The following is a 24776-nucleotide window of genomic DNA, read 5'->3' as shown; positions in this document are numbered from 1 at the left end:
TCTGCCGGCTGGAAAACGGGGACTCGACTACGATAGTTCCGGCCCCGGAAGACAGAGCGGGTGACAGGGCTCAGGTGCCGCCGGAAACACTGATCCTCAGGCCGTCAAAGGGGCGTAGGGGGCTCGCGTTTCCAAGCATCTCACACCAGGGACAGGCTGGACGGCAAGGCGGTGATCTGGGGCTTGGGCCCTCGGATCGGGGGCAGAAGACAGTGGAGCTGAGGGCCAGGACCTACCCTCACAATTTAACCTTTGGAATCCGGCACCACCAGGTAAGGGGCGCCCTCAGCAAGGCGAGGTATCTCACCGTACGGATAGAGAAACAGGTTTAGAGTAGAGCGGGGGCCGTCCCTCGGCCGTCCCTCAAGGAAGTCGAAGTAGTGTTAGGTCTCCTGGAGCCCCGGGGTGTACGGATAGGACCTGGCCTGGGGCTCGCAGAGAAGTGAGGCCAGGGAGAGACGGAGTTTGCTAAGGTGAGGAGTCTCTGGGGAACCAGTGCTGGTGGAAAGGCAGGGCTTCGGGGCCGCGCTCAGGCAAAGGGCGGAGCTTCCGGGGAACCGTGGCGTGAAAGGGCCTGCGCGTCTACGCGAGGCGCGGGGAAAGGGGCGGGGTTACCAGAAGCGGAGACTGCCAATGGCCAGGACCCGCTTAGATCTGGAGGCTGGGGGCCTCTAGGAATAGAAGTCGGGGGAAAAGAAAGGGAGGGGCTTCTTTGAGACCCGGCGAAGGGGTGGGGCTTAAGGGAGGGGCGGGGCCTCGAGCCGAAGCCTGGAAGGGGCAGGGCGGGGCTTGGGGCGGCCCTGCCGCCGCCTCCCCTTCTCCCCACCGCGCTGGCGGTGGCGGTGGCGGCGGCCGCGGCGGCAGTGGCAGTGGCGGCGGCGGAGGAACCTGACACGCACCAGCCCCTCTCCCGCCCCCTTCGAAGCCGAAGCTGCAGCCGGGCCGGGGCCATGGGCGCCCCGCGCGGCCCGAGTCATGAGGACGGAGGCGGAGGCAGCGGGGCCGCCGCTCGAGCCGGGTCAGTGTCTCCCCGAGGGCCTGGCCCTCACCCCGGGGAACGAGGGGGACCCCGCCCTAGCGCGGGCAGGGTCCAGCCGCGCGACCTTGGGTCGACCGCCGCCACGGGCCGGGCTGTAGAACTTTGAGTGATACCTGGCCAGGTGTACACTCCCGCCTTGGCCGCTCAGCCCCCAGCCCGGGTCACATGGGAATTGATTTCCTGATACTCCTAGGGCTGGAACTCCAGTCAGCTCTGAAAGCGGTCATGGTGGAAGGGTCCTGGTTGCGGGGCAAGGGCGGCACCTTCCCCAGAAGCGAAAAGTCCTGCTGGAACCGCCTTAGAAGATCCCGCGTCCCCTCCGTGGAACTATGGGGGAACTGAGGCCTAGAGGGGCAGGGAACTGGCTGAGAGCACAGAGCAATGGATGTGCCCCTTACCCTGGCCTCCCAGACTTAGCGTTTTGTCTTGCTCTAGTTCTTGACCCTGCGGTTCCTTCTGCCCCCAGGTGGCCTGAGTTCCTTTGGGGCAGAAACCAAGACTGACATTGAGTGTGGTGGTTCTCAGTTTGCTTCTGAGTGGGGGAGGAGGAAAGCAATGATTCTTGCTCTCAGGGTTGATGAGAAAGAGAAAGTGCTAGTAACTCTAAGTGAGGCGCCAACTCATGGGAGAGGTCACGAGCATGTGGGACCCCACCCTAAGACATCAGGAACCTTGGTGTTACACCCAGGGAGGGGTCTCTTTTGTGAATGCAGCAGGGTATAGGGTCTGATGCTATCCTGGGATTTGCATCCCTACTCTTCCACTTATCTAACTCTGTGATCTTGGGCCAGACAGTTGCCTTTCCTGAGCCGCACTGAAGTAATGGCTCACATTCATAGGGAGCTTTCCAAGACTGGACACTGTGCTAAGTTATTTACATGCAGTGCCTTATTAATCCTCATAAGGATCCTTTTGTAAAGTAGGTTACCATTGTTGCTTGCACTTTTGCACATGAGCAGATAGAGTTGAAAGGACTTAAGTGTCCAGGGCCAGCCTTCTTTGGCAACAGCTGCCAACTGAAGCCAGGCCAGGGCCTTACAGGCAGACCGTACTTTTAGGTGGGACAGTCCCTTGGCTCCAGGCATCAACATCTGGCAGTAGTTCTGGGCTTGGAGGGCCTTGCCTCCCGTTATCACCCCCCACAGGAGTATCTCTGGATCCCTGTGAACTGACCTGCCCATGCCAAGACTGGGGATGGCCACGTGGGAGTGTTTAGCCTTGCGGGGCCTCGGGATCAAGGGGTTCTACCATCAGGGCAAGAAGAGGAGGGGCAGTGGAGTTCACAAGGACCCTAGGGAGCAGCTGTCCTGTGCCACATTTACAGCTGGGAATAGGGAAAGGCACAGACAGAATCCAAGCCTGGCCATTAAGATGACCCAGCTAGCTGGTGCCAGAGCCCAGACTGCAGGGGGGGGAGGGAGTCGTGAACAGAGGAGCCGGAGTCTAGAAGCTGGGGTGAGGGGAGATTGGGGGCAGGGTTGGGGTATTGTTGTGACAAGTAGGCCTGGGTATCTCAAGGGATAAGACCTTTTTGGAAAAACACCTTCCATTCATCAAGCATGTCTGAGTGCCTGCTCTGGTCCAGGGGCTGGGGCAAGGCACATGCAACCCTGTCCCTGCCTGCCACTGAGATACTCTCAGTCTGGCCAGTGGGGAAAGCAGACGCGATCCCCTCAAATACTCATGTTGAAGGGCTCAGAGAGGGAAAGAGACCAGAGCATTTGGCTGTTCAGAGATGGGAGACAACATTTCAGACTAAGGGATCTGCAAGAGCAAAGGCTGGGGAGTGAACAGCCTGTGTAGAGAGAAACAGAAAGACAGTTTATGGCCACAGTGAAGGATTCTTGAGAAGGGAGGCATTTCATCATGAGAGACTAGCACCCCGCATAGAGCTCTCTCTCCACTCAGCCCATTGGGGGGAATTATTTTAGAATATGAATCTGGAGGGCAGGACTTGGGACTTAGTCATCTTTAGTGTCCCCAAACCATAGCACACATAGAGTGCTTAATAATTTTATTTCTTAAAAAAGAACAGGTTCACTTCTTCTAACAAATGTTCATTGAGTTACTGCTAAGCATCAGATACTAGGCATTGGGAATAACAGTGAACAAGACTAGCAAATTCGCTGTCTTCAGGAAGCTTACAGTCTGGTGGGGAGACAGAATAGCTCTATTTTATTTTTTATTTTTCTCATTAATTTTTTGTAATAGTTGTGAGTTTGCTAAGTACTGTGAAGGAAACAAACAGGATGCTGGGAAGGGGGGGCCCTCCAAAGCATAGTCAGAAAAAAAGCCTCTCAGAGGAGGAACATTTGAGCTGGGACCTGAATGACAAAAAGGAGCAGCCTCAAGAACTGCAGGGGAAAAAATTTCCAGACAGAGACGGCTGTACATGCAGAGGGGTAGAATGCAGCCTGATGGGTTTCCCTCAGTCACTGGAACTGAGTGAGTGAGGTATAAGGGCCAAGGTGAGGCTGGTGGGGCCTGGTTTGGGCAGGGCCCTGCAGGCCATGGTGTGGAGTGACAACTTTATTCTAAGAGCAATGGGAGACTGGGACTGGGATCCCTCTGGCTATGGTGTACAGATTGGAGAGGAGTTGGGGGTGGGATTGGGGACAGAGGATAGGCAGAAGTCAGGCTGGACAGAGCCCTTAGAACTGAATCCACAGCAGTGGGAAGAGGCAAATGTGAGAAGGCCTTGAATGATGGCCTGGGTTCCTTTTAGAGGCATCTGGGACCAGGGGAAGGAGGGACCAAAGCCTCAGCCCAGTTGGGCTCAGGGCGCCAGGGCCCTCTAGATGGAGGGCAGGGTTCACGTCAGCACCTGCAACGCGCTCTTGCCCTGAGTGCTCATAGCACTTCTCAGGCTGGTGTCTGTTGCATGCCCTTGGAGGTGGGGAAGCGGGGGAGAAAGGCCAATACAAGGCAGGGAAGGAGCAGTCACAGGTCCCTGCGTCCTGGGAATGTAACAGCTCAGCAGGACACAGACAAGCTCAATGCAAGGGTCCTCTCCTGTGAGCCAAAGCGTGAACTCTGGCCTCGCAGAGTGCAGATAAGGGAAAGGGTGTAGCCAGCCTGGGATCTGAGAAGGCACCGGAAGTGGTAGCATCTGAGCCAGGCCTCGAAGGCTGAGGAGGGTTTAGACATAGGAGAGTAGGAGCTTGGGACTCACTCCAGGCACGACACTACCCAGAAAAGGCCAGCAGGTTGAAAGGCCAGGACAGGCATCAGGATCCTTCTGGTTGTTGCATGCAGTGGGAGCCAGGGCTGGCATGGCAAGTCGGCTTCTGGGACAGCTCTGCACAGGCAAGTTGTGAGTTTAAGAGAGACGCCAGAGACACCCCCCCCCCCCCCCCGAGATGAGGAAACAGCGTGGGCTGAGTTTTCACGTGCTGAGTGACTGTCATGAATGAGCAGTGAGTGGTGATTGCAAAAGGGAAGTCCCTCCCATTTCTTCAGACTCTGAACTTCGTCCAGTTCTGTGGGATCCCAGAGTAGGAGGTTCCAGTAGGCCACGTTCCAGCTGGCCCCCGCCTTAGCACTTCATTGCATGCTGTTCCTCTCTGTCTTTGTTCCTTGACTCTCACTCTCTAAGGCACACCGCTGTCATATCCCCAACCTAGCCCTCTGTTTTTCTCTTACCCTTGCTTGTTTTTACTGACCACCAGTACAGGAATCTGTTTGTGTCACTTACACCATATCTCCAGTTCACATGCCAGGTACTAGGCTCTTGAGAAATATTTGTTGATTGAATGACTGAATCAGACCAAAGTTCCCCACTTTAGAGATAGCCAGACTCAGTCCAGCAAGAGGAAGTCAGTTGCTAAGCCCACAGCCAGGCTGTGACAGAGCTGGGGCTAAAATGCTGAGGCCGGGCCCTTTCTACTCCTCCACACTGTTTGGCAAGAACAGACTGAGAAGTCACCTAGGGTAGCATTGCACATACAGATTACATGACAGTCTCCCTTCCTTCTAACCGTGGACTTCACACTTTGCTGGCCATAGGGGCTTTGGAGTTGGGCAAGCCTTCAGAGGCCTCATGATTTCAACATGAATATCTGCTGAGCATCTCCCATGTGTCTTCCCCTGCGCCAGCCTCCTCGGAGGTCCCACCAAAAAGAGAGTTCTGAGAGAGAGGCCTGTAGGGCTAGGAGTAAATGTAGTGGGGGGCTAGGCATGACAGAGGCAACGTCATTGAGAAGTCACATCTAAAGGCAGGAGTTAGGTTAGGCACCTGGGAGGCTAGGAGAGTTCAGGCAGGGGGAAGAGGTGTGCAAAGGCCCTGGGGCATAAGGGATCACAGCAGGTGAAGGTTCTGCCTAGAGATTGGCCCAGTGAGGACGAGGGGAGGTGAGAAGGCAGAGGGTGCTGGGGCGGCAGCCATGAAGGCATTGTCCTATGAAATAGAGGAACCAACCCACTGGAGGATTTTGTGTAAGGCTGACCTACTCTGACTGGTGTTTGGGGGAGATTACTGCTACTGTAAGGAAAATAGGTTTGGGGCACCCTAGAAGCTGTTTGCTGGCCCCTGAACAGCCCCTACAGGATCTGAGTAGGAGCCAATGACGGTGGTCTCAGTGGGGGTGGCAGTGACAGGCACAATGCCAAGGGTCTGTGACTTCCTTGTGTTGCCACACAGGAGACTTTGTGCAGCTGCCCGTGCCCATCATCCAGCAGCTCTACCACTGGGACTGCGGCCTGGCCTGCTCCAAGATGGTTCTGCGGTGAGTGGGCAGGCCTAAGCCCTCCCTGTCTACCATCTGCTCTGGCTGGAAGCAGAAACGGATTCATCACCATATGGCTTTTCTTGGTTGGGGCTTACAGGAGGCCCAGCTTCTATCCAGTCTTGGTCCCATCTGCAAAAGCAAGCAAAGGGTGGATGAGGCCTTCCAGTAGTGGCTCTGAGGATAGCCAGGGAAGTCCCAGGTGCCCGGGCCTGGTCCACAGAGTGACCCTATCATTGGGACACAGGACCTTCCAACCTCAGGCTCCCGGAAGACTGTGTCACTAGGCAGCCAACTGTTGAACTAAGGCTGTGTGAATATCACAGGAACCTGGACCATCAGAGCATAGAGCGCCATAGTCATGTCCTTGTAGATTTTTCAGGCAGCTGCCAGAAACCGCAGAGCAACCTGTCACTTACCTGTTTTCTTTCCTGGAATTCCAGGCAAGATAGTATTCAACCAAAGGGTTCTGTGTCTAAAACTTAGAAGACCACTGATGTGGTCCAAGCATCTCATCCTAGAGAGGAAGCTAGTGAGGCCAGAGAGGTTGGCAACTTACCGAAGTTGCACCACCTTCAGGAGATTCAAGAAGCAGAATCCTTGACTCTGGGGCCAACATGGTAGCCCAGGCAGCCTCAGGTCGTGCCCAAGAAGTAGGCAAGATACAGGATTTCATGACAAAGGTGGAAACTGTCGGGGAGTGGGAGCGCAGATATGGCTGGTGGGCCCCTGGGAGGAGGGTGAGCCCGGCCAGCTTCCCCGCGTAAGCAAGCCAACCTCAGCAGCCCATCTGCCCGCAGGTACCTGGGCCATCTGGACGACGGTGAGTTCGAGAGTGCCCTGCGGGAGCTGCGGCTCACCAGGAGCATCTGGACCATCGACCTGGCCTACCTGATGCGTCACTTCGGCGTGAGGCACCGCTTCTGCACTCAGACCCTGGGCGTCGACAAGGGCTACAAGAACCAGGTGCGCACAGCCACCAGGCCTTCCCCCAGGTCCATTGGTTGAAAGGGGGCACGGTCAAGGCCTGGACACCGAGTGGACACTCAGGTGTGCAGAGACCAGGGAGCAGCAGCAGATACCCTACGGGCAGGACTTGCGATCTAGTCAGACTCGGTGACCTTGGGGCCCAGCCCGCTCAGAGCATCCGAGCAGTGAGCCTCCTGCTGCCTGCACTTGCTGACGCGGAGGAGCGTCTCAGGCTGCCTTTCTGTACCCTTCCCTCCTGTCGCTCAGGGTCCGGGGCCTCAGAGCATGTCACTGTGACCTGACCTGCCACCACTTGCCCATTTTCTTCCTTGTCACAGGGACACATGGCTCCAAGCTGGGTAATTGGTATTCTGGGAAAAAAAATACTGAAATACCATCTTTTCTATTTTTTTTTTCTTTTTGAAAAAGGAAAAGATAGCCTCACGATTATACCAGCGCACACCCCGCTCCTCCGACCCATGTATTTAGAGCCAGTCTTGCCTGCTGCAGAGGCACATGTTGGCCCAGGCTCCAAAGCTTGGCAGAGTAGAGTCTCTGCTGGCCTCTTTGGTAAGAGGGTTGTTACATGGTGGCCAGGGCCGGTCAACCTAACTTTCCTTTGAACCTTCCGGGCCAGGGGAAGAAGGCTAATGGATGTGGCTTGATCATTGTAGCTGTGAGGCAGAGAGAAGAGTCCGAGAACAGGGTCTCGCCTGCCTCCCCCGCCAGGGCTCTAGCCCCCTTTCAGTCCCCTATAGCCGACAGAGTATGTTCCCTGCATCTCACCTTGCTAAGCCAAACAGTGGAGGAACATCTGGGTGGGCTCAGCCCGCACCTTTGCTCACTTAGCACAGACTCCTGCTCATGCCCACAGGGTCCGCAAGCCCAGGGATGACTAGCCTTGCCGGGGGAGCTGACCTGCGCTCGGCTGCCTGCCCGTCTTCTGGGCATCGTCCTCATACCTCTGTGTGTCCCATATGCTGCAGCCAGCCACCCTGCCGGTTCACGACACATGCAGCATTCTGCCCAGGCATGCTGCGTGTGCCATCTCCCCCAGCAGACTGGGCTCCTCTCCTCTTTCACTGTCGTTCACTCCATCACGTGCCCTGTACTTCATCCAGATGGGGTGAGGGCAGCCAGGGCGGGCAGCCCCTCCAACCTGCCCTTCTCTCTTCAGTCCTTCTACAGGAAGCACTTTGACACAGAAGAGACCCGGGTGAACCAGCTGTTCGCACAAGCCAAGGCCTGCAAGGTGCTTGTGGAAAAATGGTGAGCCTCCCCTCATTCTTCCTTGTGTGCCTGCTCACCCACATATTTGCTGTTGGGGAGGCCTCAGGATGACGTACAGGAAAGGCTAGGAACTTCGGCAGTCAGGAACTGGGGTGTCCTACCCAGGTGGCCAAGGGCATGGACTTGCCCTCCTGAGCCTTACTGTTTCCATCCATAAAATGGAGATAGGTGAGACTCTATGACCTACTGTACACAAAACTGTGGCCTAGGATGGACCGCAAGCAGGGCCTGGAGGGACAGGTGAGCAAGACAGACTCCAGCCGGCCCTCAAGCTGCTCACAGAATGGTAGCTTGAGACAGAACACAGGAACCCTTAATGAAGGGGTGACAGCCTAAGGGACATGCTGGCAAAGTGATAGAGGGTGACAGAGGACAGCCCTGGGTGTAGGCTCTCCAGGGAGGCCTGGCCCTCAGATCTCCCCACAGGCTACTGTGACCTTATGGGGGTCTCCCCCCTTCTCATCTATGTATGAGGGCAGGATTCAGGCAGATCCCGGAAGTAACTTGCCCAGATGCTAATGACTTTCTTCTCCAGGCTCAGGCACGTTAGCTTAGATCCCCACCAGGCTACCCTACACCACTCTTCTCAGGTCTCCCTGTTCTTGAATGACTTCTGTTTTCATTGTTAACATAATGTTACCACACGATAGATAGTTTGGAAAATGGGGAAAGGCTCCACGCGTCCGTCCACCACACAAGCACATGTTAGGAGGAAAGGCACCAGAGGTTCATTTAGTGGCACGTGCCACATGCTGTCTTGTTGAGTGGGAAGCCGGTGCTGTCCCCGTTCCTCAGGTGAAGAAACTGAGGCTGGGAAAAATAGCGTGAGCTGCCCACAGTCACCGCCGGCAGCTTGGCTGTGCTGTGGTCCGTACCCAGTTACTCCGTGGAGCACGGTGCTTTTCCTTCCGGCCCAGCCCCCACTTTTTCCCTGTAGTTGAAATCCCGCGCTGGTACATACCATTGGGAACTCGGCCAGCTATTACATTTCAAAGACCAAATGGAGAAATGGCATGTTTCCCTGGGCTGGGGCAACCAAACCAAACTGCCACGTGACTTGGCCATGGGCTGGAGTTGGGCCAGGCCACGTAGTGCTAATGCCGCCACTCCTGAGGAGACTGTGGAAGAAGGAGGCCCCTAGCTTAGGGGACCACTACCCCACAGCCCCTGGCCCATTCTTGATTCATAGTTTGAAGAGTTCTTAGTTTGCTGCCTTCTGTGGGACACTGAATGGGGCAGTGCCTAAGAGTCGGCCTCAGGGAGCAGCTGGCTCTGCTGAACTAGGGATCCCCTGGAAGCGCTGCTGACCCACCCCTTCCCGGATGACCCCTTCTGCCTCAGCAGTCTTCAAGGAAAAAAAAAAGAAAAAGAGAAAAAGAAAGAAAGGAAGAAAGGAAGGAAGGAAAGAAAAGAAAAGAAAAGAAAGAAAAAAAAACTAGTCTTTTCAGAGAAGCATGTGGTTTGGAAACTGACAAAGCCATGCTTGGCTCAGATTTGGGGGATTAAATTGGACCGACAGCTTCCAGTGTAAATCACACATGATTTAGGGTAAATGACCAAGGAAGGTGCTCAGCAAAAAAAAAAAAAAAAATTCACCAGCCAGGCCGGGAGGTGGGCTTGCATGTGCTGCTTCAGTGGCCCCTGACAGGGGCCCCTCTGGAGCTGACTTCCTGCCATCCCTGAGAGGACCTGACAGGGCCAGCTTGTCCTTGGACACACTCAGAACCTTCCTACCCACCGGCGCTGGTCCCATGCTTAATCCTGGGCTGAGCCCAGGCCACAGTGACAAAGCCGGATGTTCCCCCCCTGCAAGGAGCTCAGAAGGGAGGGAAGATGAGCCATGTCCCCAAGGTTTGTGGTCCAAGCAGGGGTGCACTGGAGAGATGGGGAATGGGGCCCAGTGACACCAGCTGACCGTCTTCCCGCCCACAGCACAGTGAGCGTGCAGGACATCCAGGAGCACCTGGCACAGGGCCACGTGGCCATTGTGCTGGTGAACTCTGGGGTACTGCACTGCGACCTCTGCTCCAGTCCTGTCAAGTACTGCTGCTTCGCCCCCAGCGGCCACCGCTGCTTCTGCCGTACCCCTGACTACCAGGGCCACTTCGTCGTGCTGCGTGGCTACAACCGGGCCACTGGCTGCATCTTCTACAATAACCCAGCCTACGCTGACCGTGAGTGCTGGGCGGGCTGGGGACAGTGGGTGGGGCAGGCCGCGTTCACCGTTCGGTCCCCGTGATTCCTTCTCATTCGACCTGGTGACCAAAAGTTCCCTCACTGCCTTCTCCCCAAAGCCTCTGCTCCTCCTGGGCTCCTGTCTTCTGTGCGGCTCCTCTGGCCGTGCACAGACCAACCACAAACCCGAGGCTATACCTGCCTCCACACTCCAGTCGTTGCCACAGCAGGTCAGGCCATCTGTCTCCCCCACACCACCAGCTCCACACCACTGCCCAGGGCCCCACCTCACTCTGATTCTGTGGTTTCCTCCCCTTAGCTCCCTCAGTCCAGCCCTCCCAGGACAGCTAGCAAGCATACTCATCAGAAAGGAAAGTCTGCCCAGTCCCAGCTCCTGCTCCAGATGCAGCAAGGGCTCCCCACGGCCCTGGGGACTGGGAAGGACTGCCCTGACTCAGGCAGACTTACCCCATGTGTCCTCAAGCATGTTTCTTCCCTCTGGGCCTCACCTTCTCCATCTGCTAAACTGGGGAAGGGTCAGAGAAGGAGTTCATGAGGCTCAAATAGGCAAGGAAGGCTTCCTGTGGGTGGAAGGTGAGTGGCAAAGGGTGGCCAGGCAGGTGAGACATGGTCAGACCTCCCCCAGCTTCCCCGGGTGCCAGCGAGGCAGGTGTACTCCCCCCAAAGTCTGACCCCACCCTGCCCTTCCTGCCCCCAGCAGGCATGTGCAGCACCAGCATCAGTAACTTCGAGGAAGCCAGAACCAGTTACGGCACGGATGAGGACATCCTCTTTGTCTACTTGGACAGCTGACAGCGGGAGCCTGGTGTGCCCAGGCCCTCACACCCTGCCCCACCCTAGCTGGGCCAACTCAGGAGGCCTTGGCCCAGGCCCCGAGCTGCTGGGGCTTGGATGCGGAACTGCAGCCTTGGCCCATGTGACAAAGCCCCAGGGAATTCTTGGAGCCTGAGGCATGCGTGCTTTGTCCGCCAGCGTTGCACATGCCGTCCTGTCACTTATCCTATGCACCTGCTGGTTGCTGGAGGTGTCCCCAGAGCATCTGAGTAGAGCCTCCCCTAGGACCCCAGGCCTGACTTGAACTGTGCCCAGGGGACTTCCAGCCCTGTGGGTGCCCTTGTTGCCTGCGAACCAGACCCAGGACAGGGGAGAAGCCTGAGCTCATCTCCCCACAGACTTGGGGGGCTGAGCCCTAGTGATGCCACTTGTCAGGATGGTGTCCGTGTGTTTGGAGACCATGTAGCTAAGCCGGGCCCCCAGGGCTGTGGACTGCTCCAGGCCTTGCTGGGAGCTGCCCTCCCCCCTCTCCCCCAGAAGTGCTACAGACCTCCCTGTGCCCTTTGGTGGATGCCGCCACTCCTTCCTGCCTCCCAGTGGACCCAAGTTCCTGTGGCTGGTTGCGAGGCCTCCAGGCCCTGGGGAGGGCTGGGCCTCAGGCTGAAAGGACCCTGAGCCACCCCCCTCAGCCTCCAGGTACTATAGTGCTGTAGATTGGAGGGGCCTCAGGGGAGTAGACAGGGCCCTGGCTCTTGCTGGCTGGCAGTGCTGAATGTACCCCGAGAATGCCTGACCCAGAGGGCCAGGTGCATCCGCCTGGGTCCCAAAGGTCCCCCCATCCCGTGACGGCTTGTGACACTAGTGTGAGCCCCGATAGTGGGGCCCATTCTCTTTATGTGGGGAGCCCCAAGCCTCACAGACCTGGGTGCTGGGGTGCTGGGGCCTGCATTCCAGAGGCGATGGTGGGGCCTATGGCCCCACCCTAATATTCACGCCAGGACCTTCTGCACAGAATGTGGGGTCTCTTCTCTCCTGACAGAGGATGGTACCTGCCCAGGGTCACACAGCACTGCACGGAGCATGGACTAGAGCTATTTCCTTCTTTTTTTTTCTTTCTTGGGGTGGGGTAGGGGTTGTTTGGTTTTTTGAGAGTTAAGTTTTTCACTTGTGGGGAGTGAGTCACGCTGAAGTAATACAATAATAGTGAGATTGCAGGTACTTTGGAGCCACTGACCCCTCTCTCCACAGAACAGATAAGCCAGCCCAAGTTCTCTTCCCCAGAGAAAGGGACTCACGGCTGGCTGGTGGGCTGAGTGCCAGGGCCCCTCACCTTACAGACAAAATGTAGCCATCAGTCTGGGGCGAGTTTGTACAGGACATGGTGGGGTTGGGTCTTGAATCCAGGTCTGCACCTAAAAACTAAGGGAACTGGATCATTCCCAAAGGGGCCAAGGACACCCACCCCTCACGAGCTGTCTCTGGCGAAGAAGCAGGGCTGCCCCAGCAGCCACACTGCCCCTGTACCCCTGTGCTTGGTCTTCTGTTGCCCAGGGCATGATGTGGTGGCAGCTGCTACCCCTCGGGACTGCAAACCATGCTCAGCATCTTCCCACCAGCCGACTGACACCTCCCCACCATGGCTGCTCTGAGGGGCAGAGGTGGGCTCTGCTTATGAGGGCTGCCAGACCACCCAGCCGTATTGCTCCGCAACACCGGATGCAGCCTTTGGCCCAGGGGGAGGCACCGTTAGCTGGTTGGTTAACAGGTTAGCCACCCTGGTTTCAGAGACTGGCAGTGTCTTCAGACTGGTCTTCTCTCTTTTGCCTTAATGTTGGGTGGCCCAAGATCCCAGCGAGTTCCGGTTTCACGCCCAGGAATACCACGTGTGGCAGCTGTGGGGTTTGGGCATCCTCAGGACGGATCTGGCTAAAATTGTGTGAGAACAGACGCATCAAGGAAAGCAATGAGGAAGTGAAGCTTTGGATGACGGGTGGGGCTGTCACAGAAAGCAGCCTCCACGGAGAGTGGTCACGGCACCTCAGTCCATCACACGGCATGTAGCAACAGTCCCTGGGCAAGCCACAAGTTAGAGGTCACCCATCTGGAAAACGAACAAGAAAGCTACCTGTGCCTGAGACGGTGCCATCTTCCTGGGAGGGTCGTGAGGGTGGACGCAAAGGCGTTCTTGCACACATGAAAACAAGGCTGGAGAAAGCCCAGACTTCAGGACCTTCTGCCCATAGCACGTGGCACCCATGACCCCTGTCCACATGCTGGGGGCCCAGCAAAGCCACACCGGACAAGTTGGTTTGGTTCACTCCAGCCACACAGGGACAAAAGGGATCTTTTGCATTGCAGAGATTTTCTACATATATGTATATATATATATACATATACATATATATGTATATATATATATATTGTTTGTAATGAGCCATTCTCAATAAACATTATTCTGACTGCAAAATCATGGCAGCCCCTGGCCCGCCTTTGTGAACTCTTGTTTCCCTCCCAAATTCGCAGCTTGAGCACATGCAAAGCCAGGTCCTTGACCTGCTAGACCAAGTTTTAGCTGGGACTAGAATCCTGCTTCCTGCTTATGTAGAGCTTAGGTAGGCAGTGCTGGAGATGGGAGGGCCTCAGAGCTGGGCTTGATGGCGGTTCTTGAAGAGAGCATGGAAGGCACACAGCCTGGGGCAGGAGGAGGGTCTGGGAGGAGGTGGAATCGAATGAGGGGGACGGTGGGGCCCACAGGAGGCACTTTCCGCCCCCAACGAGCAGCTCCCCTTATTTGCTAGCTATTGGGTTCTTCTAATGTTACATTCGATAAGAATTCTATTTCTGAAAAAGGAAGTGTTTGGAAATCCTGCCTCATCTGGCGGCGTCAGACCTGCCCCAGCACCCACAGGGAGCTGACAGCGCCGGAGCTGGCTTCTTGGGTAAGGTCCCAGACTCTGGCCTCTGCTCTCGTCCTGACTGACTGCTGCTCTGCCGCTCCCCAAGCCCCACATTGTGGGGATATATTAAGAATTGTGACAGAGATCTTGGACCCTTCTCCAAACTGGGGAGCAGCCCTGCAGACATACCTTCAATCAGGGCGTTGGCCAGCTGAGGCTGGGGCACCCTGCTAGAGTATGCCAGGCAGCATAGCAGGGGTTCTAGTTACATGCGTAACCAGTGACACCTGCCCCTCTCTGCACTTCAGCGGGGGTCTTCTGACCCTCCTAGGGAAAGGGGCCCCTATTCTGAATGGGCATATCATGGTTGGGACAGGCATGGGAAAGATTGGTTTGGGGCCCTGAGTGGCCGTTGAATACAATTACGGGAGAAAAATGATGATGAGGGAGGTGTTGACATAGGAGGGCCCAAAGTGGGTGAGGTAGCAAGTACTGGGTAGAGTTGGCTTCCCAGAGCATGCAGGGTGAGGACAGTAGGGGACAGACTGAGGATTCCTGGGAGGGGCACCACTGGGAGACAAGGGGCCAGGCCAGAATGGGGAGCTGGGTGCAGCCGAACTGGTGCCTTTGGCCCAGGGTCTCTCAAGCTTTGGCCAGGGCTGTAGTCACTTGAGGTTTGACATACTGGATCTCCTACTTCTGAGCGCGCTGATAGGGCTGCTGGCCAGAGGCTGCCTGGGTGTCCTCATGATAGACCAGGTGGTGATGACATAAGGGAAAGAAGAAAGAAGGAGGGAAGGAGGGAGAAAGGGAGGGAGTTTAAGAGAGAGAGAGAACAAGCACCCAGTATGGAAGCCACAGCCTTTTAATAAGCTCGTCTCAGAAGTGACATCCTAGCATTTCTGCAATTCTCTATCTAGTTAGAAGTGCATCAGTAAGTCCAGGGTGCACTGGGGATTACACAGGGCAGGGATACACCATGGGGCAAGGAACACTGGACATCTGGTGGTTACGGTTTTTAAATCTCAGAGTTCTTTAAATCTCAGAACAGAGCTAGGAACACCCCTAGAGACATCTCATCTAGCACATCCCGAGGCATGCCCTTCAGAATACCAGTGGCAAGAATTTCTGTATGATGGGGTTCCCTGGTCAGGTCGGCTTGGCAAACACTGCATGCTACAGCCCCCTCCGAGGGATTTAGGATGTGCAGAAAGCGCTCCTGCAGCAAGGGAACTCCCTTCATTTAGGGTTTCCCCAAATTCCTTAGCCACAGCTGTTCTTGTATAACACTGTTACTCGTGAAATATGCTGACACTTGGGTAACCATTGGTCTAGTCCAAGGTGCAGCGCGCAGCCCAGAGAGGGGAGCAACTGGCCCAAGGTCATCACTCAATGAGCTATAGACCCCAACCCACCATTGCCGCTTTCCCAACCCTCAGCCCAGACAATAGTCAGAAGTAACCCTAATGACCCTGTAGGGGCAAGCTAATGCCAGAAGAGCCAGGAAGTGAACTCTGAGTTCTGGAGGAGAGATGGGCTGCCACAGGCCCCTGGGGTTCTGCCTCCGGGTAGAAAGCCTGGCGTGTGGCCCCAATATTCTGGAAGAGCACATATCCTGCTCTCCTTGCTGACTTGCCTCAAGCTACAGAATCCAAGAACACACATCCCGGACCTGCCCCCACCCTCCAGCGTCAGAATAGAATTGAGAAAACCAGGAAGATATTGAGACATCATCCTGCTGGGCTGCTGGTCCCAGGGGCCAAGTGATGCGACCAGCATGGACTTAAGGGTTCATGGGAAAACTTCAGCGCCAGGAAATGGAGGCTGAGACTCCCACAGGCCCAGTGTAGTGGCCTCGCCAGTGACTTCTCCATCCTCTCCACTCCCCTCCCCCGCCCGTCTCCCTCCTCTGTGTCTCTTCCTAGCTGCCTGCTCCGATGTGCTTCCTGAGGATCTGTCCCCAGCTCCCGGGTTTCCCCCAGCCCCAGGAGATCTGGTGAGCCAGTCTCCCCAAGCTGTTCGAAGCCCCTTGATTTACAAGGTTTTGATGTCCACAGCTCGCAACAGACCCATGAGGTGGCCAAGTTGGCCTCCTTTCTATACCTCTCACCTGCCAAAGTCCTTTCTTTCCTCAAGGCTCTGCTTGACGTCACCACTTTTAAAGGAGTACCGTTTTCTGCATCCCTCAGCCACATCATCCTGTCTACCCGTCTCCACTACCGTAGCCCCCAGCCCTGGACACCTAGTAGATGCTTGATAAAGTATGTGAATGAATGGTCAGTGGCAGATCTTGAATGGTACCTATTTTAGTGGCTTTCTTGTACTTTTCAGAATCAGAGGCCACCATTCAGGGGAAGGTTGCATTTGAACCTATGATGTTATGCAGAATTCAGCAGACACTCTGTCTTACGGGGATGAGTGGGAGGATAAGCCCCCCACTAGTGGCTACATTTCTGCATGTCTCATGGGCAGAGGCACTGGCTATTCATTCTGAACCAACTTTTCAGGAATGTTGGTGTAGCAAGTAACCTTGGAAGACACGAAGTGTCTCCCTTCAGAGCCAAAGACAGGCAGATATATTGCCCATTATAAAAGAATTAGGTTCTTTAAACTCAGGCTTCCTCTCCTGTAACACAACCCATTGCAAGTGCAAGGGTCCCTGGCTCTCTTGGAAACTGGGACTTGGAGAATCTGCAAGAAAATTCGATCCTCTGGCCACTGCTGTTGCTGTAATAAACTGTCCTTCGCTCTTATCCAGGAATGTTGTCTTTTTTTTTTTTTTAAGATTTTATTTATTTATGTGACAGAGAGACAGCCAGTGAGAGAGGGAACACAAGCAGGGGGAGTGGGAGAGGAAGAAGCAGGCTCCCAGCAGAGGAGCCCGATGTGGGACTCGATTCCGGAACGCCAGGATCACACCCTGAGCCGAAGGCAGACACTTAACGACTGCGCTACCCAGGCGCCCCCAGGAATGTTGTCTTCTACTAGCATCCATGAAACTGTGACAGGTCAACTTGAAAATAAGGCCCTTCATGGTTCTTCTTCTTTTTTTTTTTTTAAGATTTTATTTATTTCTTTGTCAGAGAGAGAGCGCACAAGCAGGGGGAGCAGCAGGCAGAGGGAGAGGGAGAAGCAGGCTCCCTGCTGAGCAGGGAGCCCAATGTGGGGCTCAATCCCAGGACCCTCAGATCACGACCTGAGCCGAAGGCAGACAATCAATCAACTGAGCCACCCAGGCTCCCCAGCCCTTCATGGTTCTTGACAGTCCTGGCAAAAAGGGGATGCTCAAAGAGACATGGTTTTCTGGAAGAAGAATGAGGGCTTTGCAGGCCAAGTAATGGGAAATCCATGAGAATCAGCAGCAAATCTTATTACCCAACTTGTATGGTAACCAGATGATAAATAGTTCTTCACTCTGCTGCCTGTTGATGAAGAAGAATTGGGGAGGGGGCCGCAAACTTAGTCCCTGCAAGTAGGTCCAAAGACCTGGATGGTGCACTGGTTGCTGCTAACTCCCCGTGGGCAGGAGGCATCCTGCACTATCTGGTGGTCAGTTTCACGTCTGCCCCATTGTAACAACTAGTAGTAAGTCTCGTCCTGGATGGGCAGATGATTGTGACTCTTTTCAAACAACAATTACAGAGATGCACACCTACTTGGAGCCTGAAGGGTAGGAAATTCAAAACAGCTGTGGGAGGAAAGCAGGTGGATCATTGGAACCTTTGCCAGTTTGCTTGAGCAATGAGGGATTGGAGCATGTGGTGCTAGCCAAGAAGGAATGGCACAGCTTGGCCCTCTGCCAGCTCGGTGCTTCCTACATTCTCTCACGTCAACCTTAATTCCACTAGGAGACAATCGTAAGAGGTCCCAGAGGGTTTTTTTGTAGTGGGTCCAGGGTGCTGAAAAGAGCTTTGGTCCTCTTAGAGAGATTCTCATGAGACAAATTCCTATGGAGAGTCGTAGAAGAAGTACTGACCAGTATTTGGGCTCTTACTACCTCCAATTGGGTTTGCAATGCTGATGAAGGTAGCTGATAATGAGAATGGGCCCAACACTGGAATACTGCGTCCAGAAGCAACTTAAAAAAAAGTTTCTAAGTCTACCCGCTTCACTCCTTCCTGGTCCACACTCTCTCACACAGCAGTTTGGATTTGGGGATTCAGACTTGATGATTCCTGGGCACGTTGCTTCTTTCTTTTTCCTAAGAGCAATTCCAGGTCAGCCTGGTTGCCACATGTTCTGAAGTGACAGCCCAGGGGCGCCTGGGTGACTCAGTCCATTAAGCGTTCAACTCCTGATTTTGGCTCAGGTCATGATCTCAGGGCTGTGAGAGCCAGCCCCACTTTGGGCTCCCCGCTGGGCATAGCCTACTTAAGATTCTCTCTTCCCTCTCACTCTGCTCCTCCCTCTGCCCACATGCTCACATGCGTTCTCTCTCTCAAATAAATAAATCAGTCTTAAAAAAATAAAGTGACAGCCCAGCTGAAAGGAGGCCCAGGGCTTCAAACTTGATTTTGGACCAGCCACTTGGATTCTCTTGTTGGACCGACATAGCCACAGGTCATAAGGACAATGGCCACTTGGGTTAGTACATTGCTTGCCGAGACCCCCTACGGCAGCTCCTGTGGGATGAAGTTGGGAAAATAACAGGTCTTTGTGCATTTTATAAAAATGCCCTTGTCCCGGGAGTGCCTGGGTGGCTCAGTCAGTTAAGCGTCTGACTTCGGCTCGGGTTATGATCCCAGGGTCCTGGGTTCGAGCCCTACATCGGGCACTGTGCTCAGCGGGGAGCCTGCTTCTCCCTCCCCTCCCCCACTTGTGTTCTGTTTCTCTCTGTTTCTGTCTCTCTCTCTGTGTCAAATAAATAAATAAAATCTTCAAAAAAAAATGCCCTTGTTCCTCTTGCCCCTGGCCCTTCCAAAGGCTAAGGGCTTGAGAAACGGGTAACGTGGGGTGGGGAAAAGGTAATGTTTCAGCTATTGGAATTCACACTGACTTTGGAGGAGGAACAGCAACTTTGACACCTAGACAGGAAGGAACTTAGATTCTAGGAGCTCCGTAGGGAGGAGCACTAATCATTAATGATCTTTGTCTTTCATAATTGCCTCTGAAGCCTTCATTATGAAAAATGCCCCAGTGTGGTACTCCCAAGCTGTTGTAAGCATGTTAAATATACCTGATTGCAGGGGTTTGCCTTTGTCCTAACCAGATGGCTTTGACCACAGTTTGGTCACCATTCCTATTAACATTACCAGAGGCTGTTGGAAACACCACACAGGGGATGTCCCTGGCTCTGGCATCTCCCAGGAAAAACAACCATAATACCGCCAGATGTCTTCCCAACCCCTATCCCCAAAGAACTCTTTCAGCCATTCTGTGAAGAAGACAAATGTCACCCAACTGGTGGCATGGGCAGAGAGGATAGATTGGCCTGACTACCCTCAGGCAGTCCTTCCGAAAACAAGGGTTAGAGTTAATTATTCAAACTAACTGGGAAACCAAAGGCCTACCAGCTGGTCAGAAGGTCACACTGGAGATGTTATCAACCTGTGCCCTGACTGATATAGGTCTTACTTAGGGGGGGCCCCAACGCTTTGGAAGAACACTTTCTAGGGGCATCATGTGTGTCTTGATGACTGTACTCGTATGGAAGCCAGGCGGTAACTTGCCAGCCTCCCCCAAAATAGTGTCTTGCATCTTCATGCTGGCCATGGGCCAGAATCCGTGGAACTACTGCCAAATCCAATGTCATGAAGATTTCTCTCTGTGTTTAGGAATTACATGGTGTTAGCTCGTACACTTAGGTCTTTGGTCCGTTCAATTGTTGAAGCACATACCACCAACAGATCAGGTCACCCACAGACAATCGTGGAGATCTCGCTAAAATGAAGCAGGCCTTACTTAGTCAGGGGAGCTTCCTGAACCAGTAAATGACTCGTTATTTATGAGCACTCTGTGGGCAGATGTCCCCATGATGGTAGTCATCTGATTAGAAAAGGTGATACAATGTTTGCCCCTGGTTTTAGCTGAAACAATCAGTGTTTCCACCTTGGCCCTGGAGGACATCAGGTCAGTGTTAGATCACTGGCTAAGTTGGTATAGATAGACTTGCCTAGACTTCCTCCCTGTGGGCCAAGGTGGAGATTGGGCAGGATCTAATATATCCTGTCATACCTGGATTAATGACCTAGGGCAAGTGGAAAGGTCAATATTTGAGACAGCCACTTGACTTTCTAAGGTAGACCTTGATGGTTCATGGGATTTGTCCATCCTGTTGAGTTGAGGACCCTGGAAAGTAGGACTGAGGTTAATTTGCAACTTGGGCTTGTTCTGCTCCTTGAAGTTCAATGGATATAATTGATGAAATCCTACAGGAAAAATGGAACTGATTTGGTCCAGCTTCTGTCAGTCAAATTAATCAGAGTATCTGATAGAGTAGTACACTCATGGGGATATTGTCAGAAGTCAAGATGATGCAGAGATGAGAAATGGACATTGGTTGGAGGTTACTGCTACAGGTCTCTCACTTTTCTCCAATTTCTGCATGATGCACAAGCTAAAACCATGAATGCCTTTGTCCGGGACTGTCTTTTCCAAGGATGTTTTCAGAGCCGACAGCCTTAGAAGAAAGAGCTAAGTCTCCTTCTGGAGCAAAGTGCAGGTGTTCTTGCAACCTTGGTAGACAGAGATAGTGTCTGCCTTTAGAGCAAGGGGCAGGCATGCTTTACTTTCCAATATAAAAAATTCCGACTCTCTAAGCTCTTCTCCCTCTTTCCTTTTCTCTTTTTAATGCAACCCGCTGCGCATGCAGGAGTCGCTTGGCTCTCTTTTGTCTTGTCCTGGGGAAATTGGGGCTCAGGGAACTGCCAGACAGTGCTGGTACTCTGGCTGCTGCTACCGTTGCCCTAAAGTCCTTTGTCTCTGAGGAATGCTTGTGTCTTCTGCCAGCATCCATGAAACTGAGGTCAGCTAATTTGTCAGCTTCCAACCAGGGTAAGAGTTCAGATTCTTTCCAGTTCTTGACAAGATGTTTGTATTTCTTTAACACAATGAATTCTATTCCTTAGAACTTATCCTAAAGGAAACAATAGAAATAAGGCTAACTTAGCCATTAATCCTTTCAATATTCAGTTTACTAGTACAGTTGATCCTTGAACAACACAGGTTTGAACCACACAGGTCCACTTATATGTGGATTTTGGGGGGGGTGTGGATATAGTACGGTACTGTACATGTATCTTCCTGATGATTTTCTTAATATTTTCTTTTCTCCAGCTTACTTTATTGTAAGAATATAGTATATAATACATATAACATACACAATCTGTATTGGTCGACTGTTTATATTGTTGGTAAGGCTTCTGATAACAGTAGGCTATTTGTAGTTAAGGTTTGGGGAGTCAACGGTTATATGTGGATTTTTAACCATGTAGGGAGTCGGCACCCCTACCTAACCCTTGTATTGTTCAAGGGTCAACTGTACTTTGTTGAGGATTTTTGCATCAATATTCATAAAGGATATTGCCCTGTAGTTTTGTTTTCTTGCAGTGTCTTTGTCTGTCTTTGATATTAACATAACATTGGCCTCAATGAGTTAAGAAGTGCTCCCTTCTCTGCACTTTTTTGGAAGAATTTGAGAAGGATTGGTGTTCTTTCTTTCTTTTTATTTATTTTTTAACAGCTTATTTATTTATTTATTTATTTAGTAATCTCTACACCCAAAGTGGGGCTGGAATTTATGACCCTGAGATCAAAAGTCACGTGCTCTTCTGACAGAGCCATCTGGGTGCCCTAGTGTTAGTTCTTTTTTAAACGTTTGATAGACTTCACCAGTGAAGCCGCCAGGTCCAGTGCTTTCCTTCGTTAGGAGGGTTTTGATTATTCATTAAATCTCCTTACTAGTTACGGGTCTATTCAGATTTTCTATTTCTTCATGATTCAGTCTTGGTAGTTTCATGTTTCTATTTGTCCATTTCATCTAGGTTGTCCAATGTGTTGGCAGACGATTGTGTTGGTTTGCAAACGTGGGTGCTCCCTAGGTGAAATTTGAAACTGGGCCCCATACATGGAAGGCAAGGAGAGACTGAAGAAAGACGCAGACCTCTCCAGATTGGTAGATAGCAGTTTTAATACGCAAGGCCACTTACATATGAGGCTCGTCTCGAGTGGCCACAAGACAAGTAGATCTCTGCACATGCCCACCGGAATCTTAAGAGTTTATATAGAAATCTCAGTGGGGTTCAGTCTCATATATTGCCCAAATGGTCTTAATAATACATTACTCTCTCACGCTATATCCTTGAAGTAGCTCCTAGTGTAGTAACAGTGGGCAGAATACATATTCCAAGGACGGGGGAGGAGCAATGGGGGAGGGAGGGAGCCTCTGATTCCCTGGGTCCAGCTCATGGGTCAACCGACAATCACATGCTCTTGGTGACCTCCTCTAACAAATTGTTCGTAATACTCTTATAATCCCTTTTATTTCTGTAGGATCAGTACTGATGTCCCCACTTTCATTTTGTATTTCAGTAATGAGTCTTCTCTTTTTTTTTTTCAATCAAGCTAAAGGTTTGTCAGTTTTGTTGGTCTTTCTGAAGAACCAACTTTCGGTTTCATTTCTCTTCTCTATTGTTTCTCTAGTCTCTATTTTATTTCTCTGTGCTCTAATCTTTATTATTTCCTCTCTACTGTTACCTTGGGTTTAGTTTGCTCTTTTTCTAGTTCCTTAAGATGTAAAAAAACGGTTGTTGATTTGAAATCCTTCTTCTTTTTTTTAATTTTTATTTTATCTTTTTAAGTAAACTCTCAGCCCAATGTGGAGCTGGATTTCATGACCCCGAGATCAAGAGTCGCCTGTTCTACAGACTGAGACAGCCAGGTGCCTGCTTTCTTTTTTAATGTAAGTGTTTACAGCTATACATTTCCCTCTCACACTGCTTTCATTACATCCTACAAGTTTGGGTATGTTTTGTTTTTGTTTTCATTTGTTCCAAGACATTTTCTAATTTCCTTTGTATTTTTTTTTTAATCCAGTGGTTGTTCAAGAATGGTGGTTTAATTTTCACATAGTTTTGAATTTTCCTTTTGCTACTTATTTCTAGTTTCATTCCATTGTGATTGAAAAAGATACTTCATATGATTTCAATCTTTTAAAATTTATCACGACTTGTTTTGTGGCCTAACACGTGGTCTATCCTGGACTGTCTTTGCCTTTTTTCCTGTCGGGCACACTGTGGCTTGGCACCATTCTCCCCTGGTACCCCAGATTCTAGCAATAAAGCCATGGGCTGGCAGGAATGCTGTCTGCAGAGCTGGAGAGCCCCTGGAAAGCCTCAAACCCAGTCACCTCTCATCTTAGAGGTGAGAAAACTGAGGCTCAGGGGTTCAGAAGGCTTCACCCATGGGCCACAGGCCCCGTACACTGAACCACTGCAACTTCCCTTCTGTGATATCGGAAACAATCATGCAGAAACAAAAACTTCCACCCTAGGCTCAGTCAACAAATGTTTGCTGAGCATCTAAACATTCCAGGCATGAGTTAAACCCTCAAATGAGTCCATGTGTGCAGGGCCCTTCTACTCTAAGGCAGACCTGAACATTTTGATTTTAGGCAGTGAGAGGTGTGGATAATCAAATACTTTCTGGTGTATTAGTGCCTATTTCATAAATGCACCAACTTGTTATCTAAGCCGGCTTCTGTATTAGGTTGACGACACGCTCCTTTTAGAAACCACAGGCACAAAGGTTGTGGACCCTGAAGGCAAGACAGCGAAGCTCACTGTATCTGCAGGGTTGAAGTCTATGAAAAGTAAGTACAAAGTAGGCTTTTATGTGTAGTGAAAAGCCTGCAGCTCAGAGAGGTTAAGGGGGTTAACAGAGAGGTATGGCCAGGCAGTTCTGACCAGTTTTTTTACCCCACGTGGCTATCCAGGAGCACCCCCGCCCTGACATGGGATTGGGTCATGCAATTCAGCCGCTGCGCCAGGGAAGGAATGAGCTGGCTTCTCTGACAGGGCACAGTAAGGGTAGAGCCAGAGGACCCCACTCCCACCTCCCACACTGTGGCTGACTGTGGGGGTTTCAGACTTCACAGCTGGGACTCTTTTTAAAAAAATATTTATTTATTTTAGAGAAAGAGAGAGAAAGAGAGAGTAAGCAGGGGGAAGGACAGAGGGAGAGAGAGAATCTCAAGCAGACTCCCTGCTGAGCACGGAGCCCAATGCGAGGCTGAGATCACGACCTGAGCTGAGACCAAGAGTCAGTCACTTAACCAGCTGAGTCACCCAGGTGCCCTCAGCACAGGTAGGACTTTTGTTGTGTGATGCAAGGAACAGAGACCACATAGGCTTCCTCGTCCATCTAGTCTGTCTCTCACCGCCATCCTGAAAAGACGACGATATGCTCTTTAAAGCAGAAAGAGGTGATGTGGTCCCACTCTACAGATGTGGAAGCCAAGGTGCAGAGAGGTGAGCAACCTGCTAGGTCAGTCAGGCAGTGGGTGCTCGATCAGAGAAGCAGAATCAGCAGGCGATGCGGATATATTTATATGTATAGGAGATACGGACATGTGTATATATGTATACACACGCACACATACATATGCATACATATATATATGTATATATATATATATAAAGATACCGAGATTTAGTGAGAAGAATTGCCTTACGTGATGATGGGGGCTGCTTAGCCAAGCCTAAAATCCACAGATGGGACAGGCCACCAGGAACGGCAGGCTGGGACTTGGGGGCACAGGCTGGTGGTCGGTTCTCTCTATAAATCTCTATTGCTCCATTATACCATGGACTACCATGGCCTCTTTAACACTGCAAATAGAGTCATGAGTGCCTTTAAATGAAACAAATTAGAGAAGAATTCCAGAAAACC

At 52.2% G+C, this 24776-nt stretch overlaps 1 protein-coding gene across 3 annotated transcripts; it reads left to right on the top strand.

Annotated features, from left to right (window-relative positions):
* Positions 1–135: 135 nt before the first annotated feature.
* On the top strand, positions 136–13462 carry GUCD1 (guanylyl cyclase domain containing 1). 3 transcript variants are annotated; one of them, XM_008697600.2, is made up of 6 exons: positions 136–272; positions 5679–5763; positions 6564–6729; positions 7910–8001; positions 9955–10196; positions 10916–13462. In XM_008697600.2, exons 2-6 carry the CDS (start codon positions 5753–5755, stop codon positions 11008–11010), a joined length of 606 nt encoding a protein of 201 aa, XP_008695822.2. In that variant the 5' UTR covers positions 136–272; positions 5679–5752; the 3' UTR covers positions 11011–13462. The 3 variants fall into 3 exon arrangements, with proteins under 3 accessions (XP_008695822.2, XP_040475424.1, XP_040475425.1); XM_040619490.1 differs by lacking the exon at positions 136–272 and adding an exon at positions 809–1018; XM_040619491.1 differs by lacking the exon at positions 136–272 and adding an exon at positions 811–1018 and having other exon boundaries at positions 10919–13462.
* The last annotated feature ends 11314 nt before the right edge of the window (positions 13463–24776 follow it).

The sequence above is a fragment of the Ursus maritimus genome, unplaced genomic scaffold (genome assembly GCF_017311325.1).
Source record: "Ursus maritimus isolate PB19 unplaced genomic scaffold, ASM1731132v1 scaffold_33, whole genome shotgun sequence".
Classification (NCBI taxonomy): Eukaryota; Metazoa; Chordata; class Mammalia; order Carnivora; family Ursidae; genus Ursus; species Ursus maritimus.
Note: the sequence above shows the minus strand (reverse complement) of the source record. Positions and strands in the feature narration are given on the sequence as shown.